At 36.5% G+C, this 24,497-nt stretch overlaps 1 protein-coding gene across 1 annotated transcript in view; it reads right to left on the minus strand.

Moving 5' to 3' along the window:
• The window catches only part of LOC145689861 (discoidin domain-containing receptor 2-like), a 563,912-nt gene that overhangs the window by 186,498 nt on the left and 352,917 nt on the right, over positions 1–24,497 (minus strand). Inside the window, exon 6 of the mRNA XM_081764129.1 lies at positions 3,211–3,387. Within this exon, the coding sequence (XP_081620255.1) occupies positions 3,211–3,387 (177 nt within the window). The remainder of the gene's footprint in view (positions 1–3,210; positions 3,388–24,497) is intronic.

A 24,497-nucleotide genomic window follows, 5' to 3' on the forward strand; every position in this document is an offset into this window, starting at 1 on the left:
GCATTACGGTCAAATTGGAAGAATACTTCTCTTAATGCCGTTACCCTTTTATTCTCCTGACATATATTTTGGGAACCCATTATGCCGAGAACTTGCGCATACCCAAGCCATTCTGAATTATGCTACCGACGAGTTCCAAAGAAATGCCCAGAATCTCTGACACAAGTTTTGCTGAGAAGGTAAAAACTGAGAAAGCGGGGTGCAGACCTCAGACTATAATAAATATATCGTGAGTTTACTATACACTTTAAAAACTATATAAATAATAGGTTAAATTATTTTTGTCACACAAAAACTGGGGTGGCCTAGGCCCTCCGGCCCCGGGCTATATCCGGTGCAATTTTCAAGAATAATGTCACAAATTGCATCCATGATTCCAGGAAGAGTCATTGCTTTTAATCATCCTGGATGTAAAGCATAATTTGTTGAGAAATTGCTACGTTTATACTAAGCCACTTACTTCTTCACCACTGTATATAACGGAGGAGAGTCCCGTGGTGTTTCACTGATTTCCTAATTAATTTACTTCGGTGACTTTCCTTGCTGGAACAAAAATGTTATAACAGTAAGGATCTGGATGTTCGTGAAATTATCTGTTTGGGCACACATAATCACTTCAGAGGCCTGAGAAACAATAAGAATTTCATTATTAATATGAAAATTTATATTTGTACATACAGAGATATGTTTTTCTAAACTACGGTTTCATTTTTCTACCTAGTACCTACACTCCTTCTGGATTGGACTACGACAATTTCAGCAGCTCCTCGTAAATTCTCTCTCTGGCTATGTATATATATATATATATATATATATATATATATATATATATATATATATATATATATACAGAGAGAGAGAGAGAGAGAGAGAGAGAGAGATACGTAGCATATAGACGAATGTGTTACTTGTAGCATACGCGAAAGTAATTCAATTTATGTTTAGGCTTCAAAAGTTTCATTGAAAAATATTTCATGTGCAGACGTTACTTATTTGTTAGTTACAAATTTTATTGAAATAAGTTTAATTTATAATCATATAGATCTAACATAAAAACAGCAACGAAATACACAATGTAATGTAAAATAAGTCAAACGTAATAAATATGTCATTTTTGGTATGGCAAATAGCCCCCCCCCGAAAATGTATCTGCCCCTCCTTTGCCCCCCTAAGAACTTAAAGCTGGCGTCGTCACTGTAACAATATAGTATGGAGTTCTTGCATACTATTCATTGTTGGCAGAAAAATTTCTTCTTTTACTTTTTTCTTTTCTCCACATCAAAGGATTTCACCGAAAAGTTTACAGAAATGAAAATAAGCTTTTCATTGTTGCATTGTTATGTTCTCAATGATTTTGCATTGTAAATATTGGCTTTAAAAATATTAACACAGTATGTTAAACTTTCAGTTAAAGAGAATTTTCCAAGAATTGTGCTATATATTTTAAATTATGCTTTATGCTTTATTTTCTAAAATTATGCTTTTAAAACTAGTTTCCCAATGTGAGTGCATTTTGGCGTTCACCCAGTGTCGTGACCATAGTGCTCTCAAACGGGTCGGGTCGGGTCAACTCGGGTCGGGTCAGTCGGGTCAGTTCGGGTCGGGTTATCGGGTCAGGTCAATCAGATCGGATCACGGTTCGGGTCAGTCGGGTCGGGTCGGGTCATCGGGTCAGGTCAGTCAATTCGGGTCACGGGTCGGGTCGGGTCGGTCTTCAACCCGACCCGACCCGACCCGTTGAGAGCACTATTAGTGAGGAACGGAGGAATACCTGGGAAACTGCGTACTTGATCTGTGCCCTTTGAACATAGTAGAATTCAGCGCTTTACACAGTTCAGTTTATGTAATTTTAATTTGCAAAAGAACAACTGAATTTGTTCATCATTTTGTGTAACATTGTGGTGATATTGTATCACTTTTCTGGTAAAAATCTGGAAGGCGTAGGTTTTCATACTGCTTGTTAAACTTGTGCAAATAAGACGGCAACGGAACAGATGAGTGGTAGCTATTCTTGGTTCACGAATTCGAAAATTTCGTCTTTCACAGAAATAAACCAGCCAGTGTATGATAGACCAAGTAAAGCTGTGTTCTTTTTGTTCACTAATCTTAATAATAATGTACGGTTATTTTAAATGTCAGACAAGACCCTTACCTTACAAAATTTAAAACAAAAAAAAAAATATACATATGAAATAACTGAAGACTAATCATACTACACTTCATCATTTAGGTGATAAATATGGCGCCGTCCACTCCTAATACCAAGGTTATGAAGGAAGAGACCTTCTATTAAGGTAAGCTTTCACTCATGACCAGGGAAGTGAATTCGGTGCAACCAATCATACAAGATCAATCCTTACTGCATAGGCCATTTCTGGGGCGACAGGCAATCATAGGGCCCATTCTACTAGACTAAACTGCGAGCTCACTGTAGTAATACGTTATAATATATATTTGACATTATTTATATGTTTTACCAAGCAGTAACAGTAAACTACGGTCCGCGAGCCAGACACGGCACCTTCAAAAGTTCTATCTCGCCCGCAACACGATTCCGAATCTGACGAATGAAAAGAATGGCATTACCGGATGTGTTCTTTTGCCTGGACAATTCTTCTGTTTAGGGCCCTGGAAATCTAGCCGTTTTTTATTAAAAGAAAAAAATAGGAAAATATTCTCCTTCGCGCGGATGACAATTGCTTCAATTGCTCCAACTTAATATAAAAACAAGAGATTAATTATAAGATGTTCAAAAAAGTTTACTAATGTTCAAGTGTCCGCAACGTTTGAGGGCACAATCATCTATGGAACCTTTTGCTGTTGATAAACGAGAAGAAAATGCTCCAATTCGAAAATTTAACTTTACTTTGATTTATTTATTTTTATTTTTTATGCAGATATAAGTCAACGGGATATGTTAGGTAGAAATATTTTTCATACCGGTATGCTCTTTGAGGTTTGATGGGGCCCACATTTACCTAAAGTTGGGAAGAACCCACCATGCATTTTTAGGCTGACAGACTACGTCAGTCCGTCCCTGGGCCATTCCCTACAACGTTACAGCTAGATTGACAAGCCACCAACCCCGACATTTACCTCATCTACTTCTTCAGAAGGATATTATTAAAATATACTGCATTTCTGAAATGAAGGCTGATTTTCAACGTATGAAACGTAAAATAACGCTAGTCTACTGTATACAATTCTTACCTTTTCCATATCCAATATCCATGGAGAAACTGTCGCCGCCAACTTCACCATCCACCAACTCGCCCAACCCACCAAACAGAAATCCATTGCGTCGCTCTCCATCGTATGAAGAGTCTCTGAGATCGAGACCAGACTCTCTATACGATCCTTCTGGCATCTGATAGCTAACAATCCCATCTGTAATGACAATGGACAAAAAGAGAATAATTAAAGTCAAACTGTTAAACCTGTCACGTACTATTAGTAGTATCTTCTATATAATATCCATGATTTCTTTCTCATCTCGTTCTAATTCTTGATAAAATGCTTTCCTCATCTTGTCTAATCTTGTTCTGCAAATTTAAGTTAAACAAATATACAGGGTGTTTCAAAACAACACCAATAACATTTGAGAGGTGATTCTTGACACCAAGAAAAGACAAAAAGGATAGACCAACCTGGGTGCACAAATGCTTCCTTTCGGAGTTATGGGCTGTCAAAAACATGAAAAAATGAACTTTAAAGATCCGTAGCTCCAATACTATGGGACCTACTGTAGTCGGGCCAAGACTTCACTTTGGAACGAATATGTGCACTATCCAAAAATACATGTTTCGGAATCGTAAGATACTCACGCAATAATTTTTATAGAGGCAGTTTGGCTACGGGCATATAATTTGAAGTACTCACCAACTACCTCTATAAAAATTGTTACAGAAGTACCACAGGATTCTGAAACATGGATATTTGGATAGGGCACACACTAGTTCGTGACTGGAGTCTTGACCCAACTACGGTAGGCCCCATAGTTTTGGAGCTATGGACCTTTAAAATTAATTTTTTCACGTTTTTGGCAGCCTATAGGTCCGAAAGGAAGCATTTGTGCACCCAGGTTTGTCTATACTTTTCGTCTTGTCTTAGTGTCAGGAATCACCTCCCAAACGTTGTCGGTGTTATTTTGAAACACTCTGTATATTCCAGTTTCTCTTCTTAATACCATCTAGAACTTACCAGAACCTTTTCTTGTCACGAGAGACCCATGATGAGTATGATATAACAAGATTCAAAACATATTTATTACTGGAGTATTGTAATGACTTTTGCATCTTAAAATGTTGGTAAACGATCTTTATTTTGTTCATACGATTAATTTATCAATTTATAGTTTTTTTTAATATTATGAATCAAGGTGCAAATTACCGGTGCAATGAAGGAAATTTCCCCCCTCAGTCACATTTTATCCCCTCCAAAGGAACTACCTGTAGCATCCCTATGGGGGATGCTTGTTCCCCTCTCGCAAACCACGTTGAATGATAAAAATATTGAGACTATTGACAAATTAAACTAGTTCCAGCCCTTTCACGTAATTTTAATCTGCTTGTTATATTTCGAGACGGAAAATATAAACTATTAACGTTTGCTTTCTTCTAATTTTATTCTTATAGGCAGTAGCGGCGCTAGGCTCGTAATAGTAGGGGGCAGAGGGGAGGCAAGAAACTTTTTTGGAGAGGCAAGGCAACCACTCTTATTTTGCTTTGAATATTATTATTAGCGATTGTACATATATTATTATTATTATTATTATTATTATTATTATTATTATTATTATTATTATTATTATTATTATTCACCGGTTGTATACAGAAAAAATAGGGGCGAAGATGGGGCGAGAAAAAATATTGGGGTGGCGGTCGCCCCTCCTCGCCCCCTGTAGCGCCGCTACTCCTCATAGCTGACATTTTTCTCCTGTTATCACTGTCACCTTGTTTAACTATTTTATTGTACCTATACTTGTCACTTGCAATAGTATCCACTCGTCGTCGGAAGTGGATTTGGATACCGACTTTGTACTAACTACGTACAACGACGTTATGTATGGATTTACAAACGCCTTTTCTCGTGGAAAACACATTCGGAAAAGTTACTGCTGGTATCTCATCCATATATAATTAATTTAAATACTACTACATTTATTAATTTAATAAATTTCTGCTTTATTAATGTTGTCAGATAATTATGTCTGAGTGGGGAGGGGAAAGAGGGGGGTCATTGTATTATTTTGATTTCTTGACCTTCAGATTTTTGTGTTTTATTGGATCTAATTTTATCCTTCCCAATATCAATAACCTAATTCGCACACTGCTATGAATCATATCACACAAAATGGTTTTAGACTTGGTTGAACTAGGACTCCATTTTTTCCCCCCTCAGAACTGGTAACAGATAGAAACACGAGTGCTGTTTGTTTTAAAATACGACAGGTACCCGTTGTCAAGTTGTTAATACGAGACAGAGATGGTAACATCGTATGGTAAAAAAAACTAGCGGCAACGATGAAAGTGATCACTGTTTTTGATACGATACTCGTAAATTACGATACTCGTAAAATGTCAGGATTTTATTCTCAAATATTTTCAGTCTGCGTTCTTTTCTCACGGTAAGCGACCATGTCTCGCAACCATGCAGAACAATAGGCTTGTTTATCGTTTTATATATTTTAAACTTCACATGCCTGGACAGAATTCGGGTCGACAAAAGATTGTGAACTGAATAATAACACGAGTGCACTGTTTTTAGTCGACATTTAATTTCTTCGTGAATATGATTTTCCTCTGTTAATATTGATCCTAGATATTTGAAAGTATCTACTTTGTCGAAAAGATTATTTGATATTTTGATATATTCCTACTTTGCAGTATTACGATCCGACAAACTTCCATATACTTAGTTTTCTCTGTATGTACTTCTATGTCCTTGCAAGCAACAAGATATTTCAATTTCTTTCTATTATTTTCTTGTCATCCTTTATTACATCATCAGCGTACGATAACCTGGTAAATACCATTCAACTCTAGACCTGGTTGCTGTCTTTGGTATATTTCCAATTCATTTCAACAGGTCAGCCGTTTTTCCTTGATATTATCACAAACAACAGAAAAAGCAGATTTGAATGCGCCCAAAAAAGGCCCCAATCTTCTCCTTAAAACAGGAAATTTGAAAAATGTCTGGGACAAATATCTCTTTCTATGTAATGAGAGGTTTCTGTACCGAGTTTTAACTTTCTCACTTGGAGGGCTAGTGACATACTAAATTTTTCGCATCGATTACGGTCCCCTGTTATCCTCCTTATTATATGGATATTAATTAAATTGACTTGATAAAATCTCAAGTTGAGTCTTGGTCCACTCATGCACTCAAGCCATTAAAATCGATGCAAATATAAGAGGTGTTCTTTGCCAAACATCGAGTTATTGCTATTGAGCCATATGCCTTTAACAGTTCTGCAATATTTATTTTAGGGCGATAGTTAAAAAAAAGAAATTAGAAACAAAAATAGCGCTTCAAAGTTCATGCTAAAACGATCGATTACCCATGAACATTGCGATAAGCTTTTAAAACGCTAAGCGTGCGACGAAAGCAGACTAAAGAACGAGCGTGTAGTGATGGTGGGAGGTAGCTGAAAAAAAAAAGCATGACACGGGAACTCTGGTAAGCACTTTTCAATGTTGCGCGTCATAAAATATTAAGTAAGTCGTTTCAAACCAATTACCAAGCTGCTTGAAATTCTCACATTGCAAGAGACAGGGAGATAACGGCACAGGGCAAAACCTGTTTTAACTTGCACTGCTATTTTAAATCTTGCAGAGCGGGTTCTGTTTCCATCCTTTTTTGCTTTTTTTTTAAGGGTATTATGTTTGTAACGGATCGCATCCGTTATTTTGCTTTATTTCCCCTTTGTTGTTTTGTATTTCGAAAACAACTGGAAGTGCTTGTTGTGCTTTTCGAACCGATCTCTGCGTCATTAACACATAATTACACAAGGTGAATGAAGTGTTTCACAAAATGGAAACAATAACGTACAGTACATTGTGATTTCAAAATGTCTGGGATCACATCTAACATTATAAATACAATATATAATATAACAATCATACAACAAAATGTATTCTTAAATTATGTTACGCGGCTGTTATTATTAAAACATTTATTATGCCACGCTAGAGGTCATTACAAAATTGTAATGCAGGAGTTCTTAACTTTTCCCTCTGGCGTACTACCACAATTAATACCACCATAAGTCATACATACCAGTGTTGGGCAAGTTTCAGTTGTTAACAATTAACCATTAATCTGTAAGTTTAATTGTTAGTTGCAATTAAATTGAAATAAATAATGGCAATTTTTAATTACAGCTTGCCATTATTCAATAACAATTAATTGTAATTAATTAATCAATTAAAAGTAATTGCTGTGAAAAGTAATTGCAATTAAATTGAGTCATTCAATTGCAATTAAATATACAGGTATTTTACAATGAATTCAATTGCAATTGATTTCCATGATTAATGAACAACCTTTCAATAAATAAATAAATAAATATCAAATATAAAATTATTGACTCTTTCTACATCACTTTGAAAATCACTGTAAAATTGATGACTTTTCATAAATGAGTGAATGTTGGTCAATCTTAGATTTTTTTAGTTTTCTGGAAAAGCTTCTCTTAAGAGGAGTAGAATGATTTATGCCAATAATACAGTATTTCACGAGCCCTCCAAGGTAGAAAAATGAAACTTGGTATATATTCTCATTATAACCATAAGGGGATCCATCTTCCAGCAATTTTTAAAAATTTTCTTTTCAATGTGAGGCAAAGTAGCCTTTTCTTATATAAAGAAAAATGCATGTAGAGATATTTAGCAGCCAAGCCCTTCTAGACCGTGGCTCAGTGGTAGAGCGTTCACCTCTAGTGCTTGGGGTCCCGGGTTTGATCCCAGCCCCCGCCAAGTGAACTTTGTGGCGGACAAACACCGTGTGCGTGGGTTTCCTCGGGATTCTCCCGTTTCCTGCCACTTTCTTCATTCCATCATTTCATTCATTACTCATCCTCACCGTCTTCTTTAGCCTAACCGGCATAACCGTGGGATGTAAAACTAAGAGATTTCATTTCATTTTTTTTCGATGACTTTGGTATCTCGTAAGTAGCCCATGACCTAGCGTAGGCTATTATTAAATTATGAGCATGAGCGTAAGAAGAGAAGAGAGGCTGCGTGGGAAGAGGTGACGTGTAAAAAAATAATCCAAAACAATCGATATTCGTGTTTAATCCATAATTTTCGTGATCACTGAGATGAATAGTGACAATGCAGATTCCGTTTAACTCCAAGTTCAACCCCATCAGCATGAGTGTGGGAAGGGGTGACATGAATTTTTTAACACTATAAGTTCATTGAAATGTGTATGTAAAGGGGGGAATGGCTTCAAATACTTTCTATTCTCCCAGAGTGAAGAATGAGCATTTGAAAGGTGTGAGTCAAGAACATGGTAACCCACAATTTTACTATTTTAAGATATTAGAGGTTTTCTGCTGTAAAACTTATTTTAAAAGTCGGAAAGCTGATTTTTCACATAAAACTATACATGAAGGATTAAACGGACAAGTTTAAACGAAGCGGTATGCGTTGCTCTCTATCGGGTGCTGCAAAACGCAGCAAATAGCACAATATATTGAATACAGTACAATAGTGCTCAACGTCTATATTTTATATACATAAATGCTGTTGAAGCGACAATCAGTAATTTGCAATCACGAGAAGTGAAATTGAATAGTTTGCTACGTTACCTGTCAATTGCATAATATGAAATTGCTGTCAAGCTAATCATCAAATGGCTTTGATAGTCCAGTCATTCTTCTTTAACATACATGGAGAGCTAGTATAAATATCATGGCAAAGAGTTGAATTCATCACAGTCTTGGATAATCACTAATTTCATCTACGCTACTGGTCCCGATTATCTTTTCTCCCCTTTGTAAAATGAATATCAGTACATGTCCCTTTACAGACACAAGGAAACACGTCTTGATAAAATTCGGCAAGGAGTACCATAAAGGGGAGTTTTTTCGATTATTTCTTCAATATCTTGCACCGTTTCCAAGACTTGAGCCTACTTCCGGTTGGAGTTTCTAATTCATGTATGATCAGTGTTTTCTTTCTTCTTGCATCCAGTATGTAATAAACATTACAACCACAATTAATTATGTCAGTGATATATGCTGTTCATTGGGCAAAACACTCCAAATAATGAAGATTCATCTTAGATTGGAGAAATGATTATCCTTCGTTTTTCATTATAAGGCCATGGAACACGCCTGACGGATATGCAACCCCTTTATGCAATTATTTTGTGGTGGAATGCATAAGTCATGCGATATGATGCTTTTATGAAATTTCAACGCTTCAAATGTACCCCTAAAATGTAATAAAGAAATAGTGTGTATGTTGTTTTAAATATTCAATTAGAACTTGACAATCCACACAAAATTTGGAGTCGAACAATGAAAACGCACGTTTCTTGCACTTATGGTTTTCGAGATCTCATTGTCGAAAAGATTGGAGGCAAACATTGGAGACTTTTCTTGGAGACAAACATATAAACCTAACATTTTAATATATAGATACATCGAAATATCGCGCTTAAGGTGTGAAAGTGTGTAATATGCCATTACAGTCTAATGATATTATGTTCTTAATAGGAGGGTGCCCGAAATTTTTTGCACCGACTGTACTTGATGTTTAACAAAAAATTTCTGGCTGTTCATATAATTCGTAATTTTATTTGTTATTCTATTTCAATTAACATGGAAAACTGTAAAAAAAAAATTCATTGCGAATTATAGTTTTGGGAATCAATATCTTTATTTATATTTTAAATTAATCATAAATCTTGTATATGGATATGTAAATGGATTATTACAATTCTTACGGTGTCAGTGCTATCTGAAAATATAGATCCACTATTGGACGGAACTCTTCAGATTAAATAACCAATCTAAAATTCGACAGAATTTTCAGGACCACCCTTCACCTCTCTTTAGATACCTAGGTCCTTCTAAAATCTAGTTTAATCCAGATTTTACCAAATTTTATTCGTTTCAAAGCCCCACCGCCAAAATGCTTAGTTTTGATTGGCTGATAAACCCACGCTATGATATTAGGGCGCAATTATTCCATTCCATGCCGGGGAGTGTTATTGAAGACACTGGATTTTGATCGTCTAGCGTAAAAGGTCGAAAAGGAGTGAGAAAAGCTACAAATAAAGGTAATATTGGAACTTTATTAACGTCTAAAAATCACTGGAAGTCTTGGGAGCCATAAACTATTAAATTTCAGAGTAAAAACTGGACTAAAAAGCAAAAATAGGAAGCATAATTTAGTAACGCCATGTTGAGCAGATATAGTTAATAGTGGACAGGTTTGGTGAAGTGCATCAGTTCGCGAGTTGTTCTTAGGGACCAACAAACAGTTTCGGAAAGTGGTGTTTTCCCCTTAAAATACTTTATCCTTAAAATTATTCCTTTTCTAGTTACGTAAGACCTGCCCCACTACCGTTTGTGTTCGTGTATATAGTGGATGTGATTTCTTTTCGTATTTATTCATTAGTAACATGGCGGTATTTAATTTCTTTGTAGTTAAGATAGGTAGAATAATGCACGTGTAAATTTACAGTAAGGGCTCCTATCTGACTCCCAAATTGGGAGTACGGCTTCCAGCGGGATGAGTTGAACATTTAGTTTGTTTTCGGGTTCCTGCCCCTTCAGGGCAGGGGTCCTATTGTTAGCTAATACTTCGATATGTCCCCTCAGGGCATTGATTAAACAGGTCGAGTAAAGAATGTGATTTAGTAAATATAAGGGCCAGTTGGCCCTGTTCATTTCTTTCCTTTCGTTACCTTTCATAGAGCCGATTTAACATGGTACAATATGAATGTTTTCTGTATATATTTATTAGTATAACATGTATTAATGTAGTGTGTAGTATGAATGTGGCATGTATGTGGTCGTAATGTAGAAACATGTTCTAGTAGTAGTAATTGTGGTAGTTAAGTGATGAAAGAGTGTGTGAGATAATTAAATATGGACAGTGTAGTATTTACTATGCGATAAATTCTTTATTATTCCGTCATTAAGTGAACTCATACACAATATTTAATAGTGAACGTAATATAGTATAATAATTCCGTGTACAAGGTCACATTCAGTTGTTCAAGGGTTGATTATATCGTCGCTAGCCCTAGTGTCGAAAGTCAGTACTAACCGCCATTCTTCTGTCGAGGTGCTTAGTGATTTAGATTTCATGAAATTGACCATTCTTTCCGAAATAAAACCTAGAAGGTATAATTCACAGCCCATATGAATGTACAGTTAGGTCAAGTGACCCAAAATTAATATATTCTGAAAATTTCAACATTCTGCCTAGTCTAGAAATCGAAATATTTAAATAAATAAACAATACGTAAATTTTTAACAGAAGTCGGGCGATATGATGCTAGTTCTTCGCTTTGGAATTATATTAGATGTTCATTTTTCTTCGTGGCTGCAGAAGTTCATTGTTGCTGCAGAATTTCATAAACATTAAATATTATCGCGGATAATTCTATTTTCAGTGAACATACGTAGGATTTTTTTTTAAATAAAGCTACCAGGAATTACATAGTGTTGTGTGTATGGTGAAAGAGTCTTGAGTTCGAGTGAGGTTGTCGTGCGGTGATGGGAATGGGAAATGTTTAGGTGTGTGAAGTTGGCAGGACCACTAAAAGCTCAAATTCTGAAACTCCGTGCAGAATTTGAGTAGAATTTGAGCTCTCAGAAAAACCAACACCCAGAATTTGAGCTTTCAATTTAAAGGCTCTAAGTCCATTTGAAAGGTGGTCCTGCCAACTTCACGCTGCAGGACCACCGAAAGCTCAAATTCTCAAACTCCGTCCAGATATTCACTAGAATTTGAGCTTTAAAAAAAAACAACTCCCGGAATTTGAGCTTTCAATTTAAAGGTTCTAAGTCCACTAAAAATCTGCAATTTTGAACACATCGTACCAGGACACCAAAAGCTCAAATTCTGAAACTTCGTGCAGATATTGAGTATAATTTGAGCTCTCAGAAAAACCAACTCCCAGAATTTGAGCATTCAATTTAAAGGCTCTAAGTCCATTTAAAAGGTGGTCCAGCCAACTTCACGCTGCAAGACCACCGAAAGCTCAAAATCTCAAACTCCGTCCAGATATTCAGTAGAATTTGAGCTTTCGAAAAAACCAACTCCCGGAATTTGAGCTTTCAATTTAAAGGGTCTAGGTCCACTTAAAATCTGCAATTTTGAACACATCGTACCAGGACAAAAACAGCTCAAATTCTGAAACTCGGTGCAGATATTGAGTAGAATTTGAGCTCTCAGAAAAACCAACTCCCAGAATTTGAGCTTTCAATTTAACGGTTCTAACTCCATGTGGAAGGTGGTCCTGCCAACTTCACGCTGCAGGACCACCGAAAGCTCAAATTCTTAAACTCCGTCCAGATATTCAGTAGAATGTGAGCTTTCGAAAAAAACAACTCCCGGAATTTGAGCTTTCAATTTAAAGGGTCTAAGTCCACTTAAATGCTGCAAATTTGAACGCATCGTACCATTACACCAACAGCTCAAATTCTAAAACTCGGTGCAGATATTGAGTAGAATTTGAGCTTTCAGAAAAACGAACTCCCAGAATGTGAGCTTTCAATTTAAAGGCTCTAAGTCCATTTGAAAGGTGGTCCTGCCAACTTCACGCCGCAGGACCACCGAAAGCTCAAATTCTCAAACTCCGTCCAGATATTCAGTAGAATTTGAGATTTAAAAAAATAAACTCCCGGAATTTGAGCTTTCAATTTAAAGGGTCTAAGTCCACTTAAAATCTGCAATTTTGAACACATCATACCAGGACAGCAACAGCTCAAATTCTGAAACTTTGTGCAGATATTGAGTAGAATTTGAGCTCTCAGAAAAACAAACTCCCAGAATTTGAGTTTTCAATTTAAAGGCTGTAATTCCATTTGAAAGGTTGTCCTCCCAATTTTCACGCTACAGGACAACCGAAAGATCAAATTCCCAATATCCGTCTAGATATTCAGTACAATCTGAGCTTTCAAAAAAACCATCTCCCGGAATTTGATCTCTCAATGTACAAGATGCAAGTCCACTTAAAAGCTGCGCCATTAACAGCTCAAATTCTGAAAGTCGGTTCTGCATTTGAGTAGAATTTTAGCTCTCAGAAAAACGAACTCCCACAATTCTAGCTTTCAATCTAAAGGCTCTAAGTCCATTTGAAAAGTGGTCCTGCTAACTTCACGCTGAAGAACCATCGAAAGCTCAAAGTGTCAAAATCCGTCCCGATATTCAGTCGAATCTGAGCTTTCAAGAAAACCAACTCCCGGAATTTGATCTCTCAATTTAAAATATGCGAGTCCACTTAAAAGCTGCGCCACTAACAGCTCAAATTTTGAAACTCGGTGCAGAATTTGATTAGAATTTTAGCTCTTAGAAGAACCAACTCCCAGAATTTGATCTTTCAATTTAAAGGCTCTTAGTACATTTGACAGGTTGTCCTGCCAACTTCACGCTGCAGGACCACCGAAAGCTCAAATTCCGAAAATCCGTCCAGATATTCAGTAGAATATAACTTTCAAAAAAACCAACTCCCGGAATTTCATCTCTCAATGTTAAAGATCTAACCCCACTTAAAAGCTGTACAACTAACAGCTCACATTCTGAAACTCGGTGCAGAATTTGATTAGAATTTTAGCTCTTAGAAGAACCAACTCCCAGAATTTGATCTTTCAATTTAAAGGCTCTTAGTACATTTGACAGGTTGTCCTGCCAACTTCACGCCGCAGGACCACCGAAAGCTCAAATTCTCAAACTCCGTCCAAATATTCAGTAGGATTTGAGCTTTCAAAAAAACCAACTCCCGGAATTTGAGCTTTCAATTTAAAGGGTCTAAGTCCACTTAAAATCTGCAATTTTGAACACATTGTACCAGGACACCAAAAGCTCAAATTCTGAAGCTTCGTGCAGATATTGAGTACAATTTGAACTCTCAGAAAAACCAACTCCCAGAATTTGAGCTTTCAATTTAAAGGCTCTAAGTCCATTTGAAAGGTGGTCCTGCCAACTTCACGCTGCAGGACCACCGAAAGTTCAAATTCTCAAACTCCGACAAGATATTCACTTGAATTTGAGGTTTCGAAAAAAACAACTCCCGGAATTTGAGCTTTCATTTTAAAGGGTCTAAGTCCACTTAAAAGCTGCAATTTTGAACACATCGTACTAGGACACCAACAGCTCAAATTCTGAAACTTCGTGCAGATATTGAGTACAATTTGAGCTCTCAGAAAAACCAACTCCCAGAATTTGAGCTTTCAATTTAACGGTTCTAAGTCCATTTGAAAGGTGGTCCTGCCCACTTCACGCCGCAGGACCACCGAAAGCTCAAATTTTCAAACTCCGTCCAGATATTCAGTAGAATTTGAGCTTTCGAAAAAACCAACTCCCGGAATTTGAGCTTTCAATTTAAAGGTTCTAAGTCCACTTAAAAGCTGCAAATTTGAACACATCGTACTAGGACATCAACAGCTCAAATTCTGAAACTCGGTGCAGATATTGAGTAGAATTTGAGCTCTCAGAAAAACCAACACCCAGAATTTGAGCTTTCAATTTAACGGTTCTAAGTCCATTTGAAAGGTGGTCCTGCCAACTTCACGCTGCAGGACCACCGAAAGTTCAAATTCTCAAACTCCGACAAGATATTCACTTGAATTTGAGGTTTCGAAAAAAACAACTCCCGGAATTTGAGCTTTCATTTTAAAGGGTCTAAGTCCACTTAAAAGCTGCAATTTTGAACACATCGTACTAGGACACCAACAGCTCAAATTCTGAAACTTCGTGCAGATATTGAGTATAATTTGAGCTCTCAGAAAAACCAACTCCCAGAATTTGAGCTTTCAATTTAACGGTTCTAAGTCCATTTGAAAGGTGGTCCTGCCCACTTCACGCCGCAGGACCACCGAAAGCTCAAATTCTCAAACTCCGTCCAGATATTCACTAGAATTTGAGCTTTCGAAAAAACCAACTCCCGGAATCTGAGCTTTCAATTTAAAGGATCTAAGTCCGCTTAAAAGCTGCAAATTTGAACACATCGTACTGGGACACCAACAGCTGAAATTCTGATACTCGGTGCAGATATTGAGTACAATTTGAGCTCTCAGAAAAACAAACTCCCAGAATTTGAGTTTTCAATTTAAAGGCTGTAATTCCATTTGAAAGGTAGTCCTCCCAATTTCACGCTGCAGGACAACCGAAAGATCAAATTCCCAAAATCCGTCTAGATATTCAGTACAATCTGAGCTTTCAAAAAAATCAACTCCCGGAATTTGATCTCTCAATGTAAAAGATGCAAGTCCACTTAAAAGCTGCGCCATTAACAGCTCAAATTCTGAAAGTCGGTGCTGCATTTGAGTAGAATTTTAGCTATCAGAAAAACGAACTCCCACAATTCTAGCTTTCAATCTAAAGGCTCTAAGTCCATTTGAAAAGTGGTCCTGCTAACTTCACGGTGAAGAACCATCGAAAGCTCAAAGTGTCAAAATCCGTCCCGATATTGAGTCGAATCTGAGCTTTCAAAAAAACCAACTCCCGGAATTTGATCTCTCAATTTAAAATATGCGAGTCCACTTAAAAGCTGCGCCACTAACAGCTCAAATTTTGAAACTCGGTACAGAATTTGATTAGAATTTTAGCTCTTAGAAGAACCAACTCCCAGAATTTGATCTTTCAATTTAAAGGCTCTTAGTACATTTGACAGGTTGTCCTGCCAACTTCACGCTGCAGGACCACCGAAAGCTCAAATTCCGAAAATCCGTCCAGATATTCAGTAGAATATAACTTTCAAAAAAACCAACTCCCGGAATTTCATCTCTCAATGTTAAAGATCTAAGCCCACTTAAAAGCTGCACAACTAACAGCTCACATTCTGAAACTTTGTTATGTAGAATTTGAGATTTCAAAGAAACCAACTCCAGGAATTGGACGGAGATTGAGAATTTGAGCTTTCGTTAGTCCTGCAGCGTGAAGTTGGGAGGACCGCCTTTCAAATGGACTTAGAGTTTTTAAATTGAAAGCTCATATAATGGGAGTTGGTTTTTCTGAGAGCTAAAATTCTGCTCAATATCTGCACGAAGTTTCAGAACTTGAGCTGTTTCTGTTCTGGTACGATGTGTTCAAAATTGTAGCTTTTTAGTCGATTTAGACCCTTTAAATTGAAAGCTCAACTTCTGGGAGTTAGTTCTTTTGAAAACTAAAATTCTACTGAATATCTGGACGGAGATTGAGGATTTGAGCTTTCGGTGGTCCTGCAGTGTGAAGTTGGCAGGACCACCTTTCACATGGACTTAGAGCCTTTAAATTGAAAGCTCAAATTCGTGGATTTTTTTGAAAGCTCAAATTCTACTTAATATTTGGACTGAGTTTGAAAATTTGAGCTTTCGGTGGTCCTGCAGCGTGAAGTTGGCAGGACCATCTTTCACATGGACTTAGAGCCTTTAAATTCAAAGCTCAAATTCTGGGAGTTGGTTTCTCTGAAAGCTCAAATTCTACTCAATATCTGCACCAAGTTTCAGAATTTGAGCTGTTCGTGTCCTAGTGCGATATGTTCAAATTTGCAGCTTTTAAGTGGACTTAGACCCTTTAAATTGAAAGCTCAAATTCCGGATTTGTTTTTTTTGAAATCGCAAATTCTATTGAATATCTGGACGGAGTTTCAAAATTTGAGCTTTCGGTGGTCCTTCGGCGTGAAATTGGCAATACCACTTTTCACATGGAGTTAAAACCGTTAAATTGAAAGCTCAAATTCTGGAAATTGGTTTCTCTAAGAGCTCAAATTATACTCAATATCTGCACGAAGTTTCAGAATTTGAGCTGTTGGTGTCCTGATACGATGTGTTCAACATTGCAGATTTTAAGTGGACTTAGACCCTTTAAATTGAAAGCTCAAATTCCGGGAGTTGTTTTTTTTTTTTTGAAAGCTCAAATTCTACTGATTATCTGGACGGAGTTTGAGAATTTGAGCTTTCGGTGATCCTGCAGCGTGAAGTTGGCAGTACCACCTTTCAAATGGACTTAGAACCGTTAAATTGAAAGCTCAAATTCTGGGAGTTGTTTTTTCTGAGAGCTCAAATTCTACTCAATATCTGCACCAAGTTTCAGAATTTGAGCTGTTCGTGTCCTAGTGCGATGTGTTCAAATTTGCAGCTTTTAAGAGGACTTAGACCCTTTAAATGGAAAGCTCAAATTCCGGGAGTTGGTTTTTTCGAAAGCTCAAATTCTACTGAATATCTGGACGGAGTTTCAGAATTTGAGCTTTCGGTGGTCCTGCAGCGTGAAGTTGGCAGGACCACCTTTCAAATGGACTTAGAATCGTTAAATTGAAAGCTCAAATTCTGGGAGTTGTTTTTTCTGAGAGCTCAAATTCTACTCAATATCTGCACCGTGTGTGTCCTAGTACGTGTTCAAATTTGCAGCTTTTAAGTGGACTTAGACCCTTTAAATTTGAAGCTCAAATTCCGGGAGTTGGTTTTTTCGAAAGCTCAAATTCTAGTGAATATCTGGACGGAGTTTGAGAATTTGAGCTTTCGGTGGTCCTGCGGCGTGAAGTTGGCAGGACCACCTTTCACATGCACTTAAACCCTTTAAATTGAAAGCTCAAATTCCGGGATGTTTTTTTGAAAGCTCAAATTCTACTAAATATCTTGACGGAGTTTGAGAATTTGAGCTTTCGGTGGTCCTGCAGCGTGAAGTTGGAAGGACCACCTTTCAAATGGACTTAGAGCCTTTAAATTGAAAGCTCAAATTCTGGGAGGTGGTTTGTCTGAGAGTTCAAATTCTACTCAATATCTGAACGAAGTTTCAGAATTTGAGCTGTTAGTGTCCTGGTACGATGTGTTCAAAATTGCAGATTTTAAGTGGACTTAGACCCTTTAAATTGAAAGCTCAAATTCCGGGAGTTGTTTTTTTTTTCGAAATCTCAAATTGTAGTGAATATCTGGACGGAGTTTGAGAATTTGAGCTTTCGGTGGTCCTGCGGGGGGAAGTTGGCAGGACCATCTTTCACATGGACTTAGAGCCTTTAAATTGAAAGTTTAAATTCTGGGAGTTGGTTTTTCTGAGAGCTCAAATTCTTCTCAATATCTGCATGAAGTTTCAGAATTTGAGCTTTTTTTTTCCTGGTACGATGTGTTCAAAATTGCAGATTTTAAGTGGACTTAGAACCTTTAAATTGAAAGCTCAAATTCCGGGAGTTGGTTTTTTTGAAATCTCAAATTCTAGTGAATATCTGGACGGAGTTTGAGAATTTGAGCTTTCGGTGGTCCTGCAGCGTGAAGTTGGGAGGACCACCTTTCAAATGGACTTAGAGCCTTGAAATTGAAAGCTCAAATTCTGGGAGTTGGTTTTTCTGAGAGCTCAAATTTTACTCAAATTCTGCACCGAGTTTCAGAATTTGAGCTTTTAGTGGTCCTGCCAACTTCACGCACCTGAAATGTTTGTAGTGATTATAGATTTTAAAGTGTTATGATGAAATGTGTATATGGGCTGGGCGTAGATAGAGGAAACAGGGTGTTTGTAGAATATAGCGTCGTGGCAAATGAAAAGAATGATGATATGAATATGATATGAATATTAATGTGAATATGAATATAAAGTATATGAATATTGTAGTAAATGAATATAGAATATAGGACACCCATGTAGTTAAATATATAGTAGCCCAGTGAATACTTCGCCGTGTGTTGATATATAGATATTGAATAGATACGTGTAACTACAAACATCTCAGGTTCTGACCCCTGCACCATGATATCACGCGGACAGGAGGGCGATATATAGTCGGACTATGGTAATACTTTGTAGTTTTATGTGTTATAGTAGTAATCAACCATAGGAATACCGTCTGATAGAATGGGTAGCATAATATAATCGCTGACTAGACATATTGAATAATCAATTATGAAAAGACAGTAGTAGTTATACAACAGGGCTGTAGTGAATCATATCTTCTGGTCGGTTAAAAAAAAAAAATAGAATATCCTGCTCCGTGAGATTTTTTTTTCTTCACGTCACCTACTCGGGCTAGCTTACAATGTTCATGGAGGCGACGGTTCGGACAGGGGTACAGAAGCAAAACAATTAATTATTGAAATTTATTATAGCGTACCCGGGCATCGACCTCTTCCCCCTCGAGTATTTTCGTTTTCTTTTCTCAGTTTCCAAACTAGATAGTGATGGAAATTAATCGATGCCTCAGAATTTAGCGCATTCTGCGAAGGAGAGCTATCGGTGAAGTTTGGCAATAGAAATCACCGATCCGAAATTCAGTTTATTTAATTTTTTTTTATTATTTTGGCAAATCACTAATTAGGGATATCTTAGCTATTACTCTAATTTCATTACTATTCTGGAATCTTCTAGTTTCCAAGAGGTCGGATGATTTTTTTTTTTTTTTTTTGAAATCCTAAATTAACGCCGTCTCTAACCTTCCGGAGGATTTCGGAGTCTGCAAGGGTGTTGACCGGATACGATGAGTGGTGGGATTTCCCTAAAGCCTTTGTCTTTCCGAAAATCCCATCGTGGACACAGACTTGTCTCATCTTCGCAGACAGCTTTTTCGGCTATTTATTTGGTAAGCCGAACCCCTTTTGGCATGTTAAGAATATTTTGGCTATGGATTTTGTTGAGAGCGAAATTCGACTTCTATCTTTGTAGCGTTAGTTATTTCTCACTTAAGTCTTTGGCGCCCCTATTCTTCGTCTTCCTTCTACTCTATCTCTCTCTCTGTCTTCATTACTTCGAGATTTTTTTTTCAAATTTTCAACATTCCCCCCCCCCGATTTTGAACTTGTTGCTTACAACTTATTTAACGTACAACTCTGATCTGAAATTACCAGTTGAGACGTTGCAAGACACGATTCATGGATAAAGTAGATAGTGATTGGGTCCTCCATCACATTTTGACCTATCGCCGAAATGAACAAAGACTTCGTAGTTGACGACACTTCGATTACGTTCTTTCACCGTCGTCCCTCTTAAGTTTTTTTTAATCCGTTGGTCACTTTCCTTTCTGTTTTGGTTTTCGATTACCTTGTAGTTGATCTGGGCCCAGAAATTGTATTTTGGTTTATCTAGTTATATCTTTAGAAATGCTCTGTGTCACGTGCCTGCCTCACAAAGTTTTTTTTTATTATTTAAGCACGAATTGATTATATAAAAGTTAAAATTTATAGATGCGCGGTATCAGGTAAAAATCAATTTTCTTTTTCATATGTAATGTCGGAAGTCATTTGTTTTCTTGGACAATGTTTGCAACCTTTTCAAATTATTATTGTTGGGGTGATTAATTTAAATGTGTGCGCATTTATTATGAATATATATATATATAGAGAGAGAAATGAATACGTCGAGATGTATATGTACTTAGTATATGAATATGATTTTATAGTAAAGGTATGATATTAAAAGGATTATATGAATATATGTAAGAGCGCTCGTGTCTGTCCCCCTAAACGTGTGTTGGTTGCTATAGTTTACCAGTAAGTTCTCCGACGAATGTAAGAATGTAGATTTTGTTAAGAATACCGCCGTGCACTTAAGTAATTTTCCTTTTCTTTTGAATAAATGTAAATGGTACCTTATGTAATTATGTAATGGCATGTATTGGAAAGTAACGGCAGGTCTAAACGTAACTCACATCATAACGCATATTATCCCTGAACTACCAACCTAAAATCATTGTGGAAAGTGCACCTTGAATCCTTCTCACCTTCATATGTATCCTGTGACTTGACCAGTTTTTTTTTATCCTCAATTTGAACCTTTATACTCCGTACACCTGCGGGAGATCGTTTTTAAAAATCCGAATTATATACACATATATACGAAAGTGATCCTGAAGAAAGGTCTCATGACGTGTCCCTGTGTTAAATAAATAACTTAAAACTATTCAAATAATAAGTTTGGAAATGGATCGTCTAAGAGGAGAAACATCCTCTAGTGAAAGTTATTTTCTCAAAATCCCTAGATGGGTAAAGCGTCGTAATGTGCGATTGCAGACATAAACTGTTACGAGTTACAAACCAAATATAGACGATAAATGGTTTTTGTAAACCGATAGTTAGATATATATATATAGATATATAAATGACCACAAACTAAGTCAAATGGAGCGAAATGTTTTGGACACTATGAGTAGTGCGTGATCTGTGATTTGAACGCTCAAAATCATTAATATTTTATTTCTCAATGTGAGGTAGAGACTCAAAAGTTTTAGTACACCTAAAAGTTTTTTTCCTTTTCTTTCCTCTTTGTCTAAATTTTTTCTAAAAGTGAAATAAGTGTCTTCTTTGCGTATGTCGCAAATCATAATTTGCTTTAGCACGCCTAAGATATAATATATGTAATTATTTTTTGTGTGTCAAGATGATTGAATATATAAAAATTTACTAAAATATAACTCTTTGTATTCTATTGATATATAACCAAGAACTTGTGCTTTTAATATTTTCTTCATAATTATTTGTTTTGTCTTTTCTTTTCACTATGGATGTAATAAATTATTTGTATCTTTGTAGTTAGTTGGTTTCCTTTAAACATATATACACTGTCCTGAGTGAGTGAGCGTGTGAATGCATGATAGATTTAATTTAAGTAATTTTAGTGATATCATTTGTTATATTAACATCTATAATATATGTGTCATGTTTTAATATATGTGTTAAGGTAAATAACCTAGGTCATGAAGGACCGCTACTAATGGTTTAAATCGGCTCTAGGAGTGAAACAAAAATAGCAGGATGAGCCTAAATACGACATCTTTCTTCCAGGAAGTTGAAATTCTTATTGATACGATGCATAAATTTATATTGAGTTTATAAGTCTGATTTTTTTTTCCTCTTGGCTAATTCATATGTGTGGTCGATCCTAGAGAACAGAGTCCAGATGCTGGATGGTTATCAATCACCGGTTGGAATAACAGTACAAAGAATGATTTCACTTTTCTCATTCCCAGGTCTAGGTCTGGGCAACCCCACGATCGTGGTGCCTGGAGCTAGGTCTGGGTGGTATGAGGGAACATGTGTCTATTCCGAAGCATTCCAAAATTGATTAGTCGTTAATAACATTTAGAATGATTCATCTTTCAACGACTTTCCCGACCTTTTACTATATTTCCGGAATTATCCAGTAATCTGTTTCTTATTAAAATACCCTATTTCTTTTCTTTCTTCTTTTCCTACCTCCTTCTTTTACCCTTCTACTTTCTTCTCTTTCTTTTCTATTTCTAAATGAAAGAAAACGGAGTCATGACAGAGTAGTCGCTATTGGCACGGTCAATAAGTTGTTTCAATGAGTTTTCTTCGGGAGTCCGATATGGAATAATCAACAATAACAAGAAAGTTTATTGGAATTTACTTTATTAGAAAATAATCCGGATTTCAATCAGTAGGTGATGTTTCGTAATCGTCCTCGTTAAAGAGAATTAATTTTAGCGACTCCTCTACATTGCTCCTTATCTTCGTTTACTTTCTTTTTTTTTTACGTTTTCTTTCAAGTGTTCACGTGCTATATTCTTATATAAAGTTTTCTGGAAATATACAATAAATACTGAGTATCCAGGAAAAGTATTCTGATAACTTTTACATGGTTATTGACATTTGATTCATCTACTACATCGTTGGATGTATGACGTTTGCCAGTTGGACAGAAAAACATCTTAGCCTCTTTATTTTTAAGATTTACATCTACAGTCTTTCCCTGCGAAACATGGTCGCTTGCTCTGAGCAAAGAACGAGATTTAAAGTATTTGAGAACTAGATCCTGAGACGAACGTAAGAGAAACAGGAATGGGAAACGACATAAGATTCATGACAAGTAACTGCACAATTTTATACCACTTACCAAACATTGTTATGGTCATCAAGTCTGGGAGGCTCAGGTGTGAACGTCCTGTAGCCATAATGGAAGGAAGAAAGCTTTTAAAGTTTTGACTGGAAATTCAATCGGAAAACGAATATTAGGAAAACCTAGGCGTGGAGTGGGGGACAATATTAAGATGGATCTCACAGAAATAGGAACACAAAATAGAAACTGGATCCACTTGGCTAAGGACACACGTCAATGGAGAGCTTTTGTAAACGCGGCATTCAACGACCGGGTTCCATAGACTATAGAGTTAGCTAGTCTTCCTGTGTATTACGACTATTGAAAATGTCCAATTTTCCGACCAATGATAATCTCTGAGTTTTGTTTTCTTTTTTACATACTAGGTTCCCGAACAGAGATTACCTTCACCAAGGTATGTAATAATTACTACTCTTCCAGACTAGATCGCGATTTTAATGTTACCAGGAGCAACTGAGTTGGATGTTTCTTCAGTATTATATTTCAAATTGACTTGGAATTAGTAAGCGATTACATCATATAAAACTGGTGACTTCATTACTGTTGAATATAAAGGAAGTCCATCATATATAAGGAATACTAAGCAAGTGTACGCAGTAATATACTTAAAGCTTCAAACAAAGTTACATTTTGCTATCCCAGTTATTATTGCAAACTCAGAATTGGGTTTGATTTGATGCGAGTTTATCGTTCCGTTCAGCGGCAAGGCTATGTAAGACGTGAACCTACAGATTTCAGTGGGTTCCAAACTATATGAGGTCCCACCGGGAATCGAATCCGGGTCTCCCACGCCAAAGACGCGCACGCTATCCACATAGTCACTACGGAGCTCTTAGAAACTCACATTTTTATTATAGTATAATGGTGTACTACTATTAAGAAAAAAAGTGTTTAACATAATGTAATATAGAACTGTGAGTGTTTATATTAGTTTATGTTTGGCTGTTACCTTACGCGTGATAACTACATGGAAACAAACCGAAATAGGCGCTATAAATGGACCACTGTGTGAGTCTAAACGGGCCAATGGATATCTGCAATCTGTGAAAGGCGTGCTCTCTGTTCAGTCACTAAAAAACTATACAATGAGTATGAGTCTTTATGTATAGTAGTCATATATATATTTAGCGTATCGAAAATTTACAGTTTCAAAATTAGTTGGTAATGACATTTTGAAATTATGTAGAAGTTTCGTTTCTGTGGCAATGAACATTGTGGTTTCTGAAGTATGACTTCAGTTAGTAATTAACATATGAATGGTCCACTGATGGTAACCATGAGGTCATTTATGTCACTTCTTTTAATTGAACAAATACTTCAATTTGGATTTTTTGTGATGTGTTTGTATGTAATTTCCGTATTCATTGTCTAGGATATAATGTATTTTTTTTAAAATTACGTATATTTCTATCAGATTCTTGGAATCTGTAGAGGTTTTGTATTTTTATACGAGGGAGTATCAGAAACTAAGGTTAAAAGGCTGATATTTCTGGAGTT

Source organism: Thermobia domestica, chromosome 7 (genome assembly GCF_964235325.1).
Source record: "Thermobia domestica chromosome 7, izTheDome1.hap1.1, whole genome shotgun sequence".
Taxonomy (NCBI): Eukaryota; Metazoa; Arthropoda; class Insecta; order Zygentoma; family Lepismatidae; genus Thermobia; species Thermobia domestica.